At 41.9% G+C, this 2,174-nt stretch overlaps 1 protein-coding gene across 2 annotated transcripts in view; it reads left to right on the top strand.

Annotated features, from left to right (window-relative positions):
- Positions 1–1,877: 1,877 nt before the first annotated feature.
- The window catches only part of Selp (selectin P), a 32,579-nt gene continuing 32,282 nt past the window's right edge, over positions 1,878–2,174 (top strand). The window contains exon 1 of one of the 2 annotated variants that reach the window (XR_782158.3): positions 1,878–1,990. Coding sequence is in view for 1 of the 2 variants with exons in the window: in XM_010633988.3 (XP_010632290.1) it covers positions 1,988–1,990 (3 nt within the window). In the remaining variant the exon portion in view is untranslated. The remainder of the gene's footprint in view (positions 1,991–2,174) is intronic. The other variant, XM_010633988.3, reaches the window with a different exon arrangement.

Raw genomic sequence — 2,174 nt, forward strand, 5'->3', positions numbered from 1 at the left:
CTGACCCTTTCTGTGCAGATATTCTCTATTTTTTGCTCCACTGTGGTGCCGAATATTTTTAAATGTGCCTTTGCACTCTCCTGGGGCTACTGTTGTTTGTGGATAACTATTTTTGTTTTTCTGTGGTGGGATTGAACATTAGTGTCTTGTACTATGTCATCTTGTGGACATCTACTCTCTAGGAATTTTTGCTTTCCTCATATTCACTAAAATTTTACATTTTTGAACTTGAAAGCACATTATTGCTAAGAATCTATCATTCTACTTAGCGTCCTTCTACTTCCTTATCTGAGAACTTAAAAAAATAATAAGACAATGCCCAGACGGGGTTTAGAGAGCAAAAATTAGAACAGAGCGAAACGGAGACAGGTTTTACAAAAATACTAGCTGATCTTGAGAATACAGTGTGCCAGTAATTGTTCCAAAGGCTTTAATTTAGTGTAATCATCCTCACACTTCTATGCGTTTGGTGACTTTCGTCCATCCCTATGTACTCACATGGCTGAGCAGACTGAGTCACAGAGAGTTAGCAACTTGACCACATGTCAGCCGGTGGGCAGTGGAGCCAGGCAGTCTGGCTTTGGACTCTGGACTCACACCAGGCTGCCTCACAGACTGCCCATCCCTTCCTCTCTCTCAGTTTCCCTTGTTTTTCCATGGCCATTCCTCATGACCACTTCCAGCACTAACCTTTCTACTCTCACTATGTAATTAATCCCTTTTTCTTGGTGCCAACACCTAAAGTTCAAACGCTGTTCCGTGCTTCTTAATTAATCTTTATCCTCAGAATTTCTTCCAGATCTTTCCATTTTAGCCCATTTAAAAATCTACCCATGGCAGGTGTGGTGGTACACACCTGTAATCCCAGCACTCCAGAGGCTGAGGCAGGACTGCTGGGAGTTCAAGACCAGTTTGAGTGACATAACAAGACCTTGCCCGCACCCCACCAAATCTAGTCATGAAATGCCTGTTACAAGCTGTAAACATCACGGAATGAAGGAAGAATAGCACCCATTACTACACAACCCCAGATCCCAGAGGATAAACTGGAGTTAGTTTTCTGACTGGATACTTAATACTTGGTATTGGATTTTGCTATCTGAGAAAAATAATACTGATAACGAAGAGCTACCTGTGTGCCTGATATTATTTTAAGCACTCTTTATGTATTAACCATACAGCTGCCTTGTGAGGTGAGCTCTGTTCTTATCATTCTGATTCACAGTTGAGAGCTACAGAGAGTTTCAGTAATTACCTAACATATACCCAGGGTGTCTCCAGCTTTAATGACCTAGCTTACTGTACCAACAGCCTTGTAGTCCCAAGTACTCTGTGAGAAGAGAAAAACTAACAGTTCCATTTTTAGATTTTCCTCAGGAGAATTTCCAGAATTCCTTTCAAACTGTCTGTATCTCTTTTATATGTCACTTCAAAGATGGGTTTCAACCATCTTCCTGAAGTGCCAAAAATCCTTGAGTGGATTTTCCCATTTTCTACCCAATTATTTTTGGCTTCTATTTTTTGCTCTATTCCCTCAGAAGGCTGCTGGAAATATAAACATTCATGGACATTTCACAATAACTGGAATTTACACTTGGACCCTATGATTAACACAAAGCAAGTCTCCCAAATGTGTGAGTTTAAACTGGGACTCCTGTCTCAATCATAGGAAACCTGACCCTTGTGGGTGTGGGTCCTGCCCTGCTTGGCTCAGCCTGGGATGTCCAGAGCTGATTCACACTTGTCCCTGTCTCCAGGCAATCTCCCGTGGAAAGGCGTGACCCCTCACCCTTGGCAACCGCTCTTTCTAAGTTGCCAACGTTGGTCCCGCATTATCAACACTGCAACTTCATGGGAAAGGCGGTGAATTTCAGAAAAGCGAACAGGAAGTAGTTTTTGTAAGCAGCCTGACACTGAGGGGAGCCAGTGAGAATATAAGAAGCCCAGGCTGAACAGAAGGTAGAAAGCCAGCCAAGCTACAGAGGAGATGGTAAGTTCATTTTTCTTTTTGTATGAGAAGTGAATGAGTTGAAGTGGTTTGGGGCTGGATTGGGCAGATAAATGCTCAGAAAGTGAGGAACGACAATAATCATGGAGTTTTATGTCGAACTGTTTGTTGGAATTTGCAAGGTTTTTCTTTTTTCTTTTCTTTTTTTTTCTTTCTTTCTTTCTTT

This window comes from Fukomys damarensis, unplaced genomic scaffold (genome assembly GCF_012274545.1).
Source record: "Fukomys damarensis isolate Sample0158 unplaced genomic scaffold, DMR_v1.0_HiC HiC_scaffold_19, whole genome shotgun sequence".
Taxonomy (NCBI): domain Eukaryota; kingdom Metazoa; phylum Chordata; class Mammalia; order Rodentia; family Bathyergidae; genus Fukomys; species Fukomys damarensis.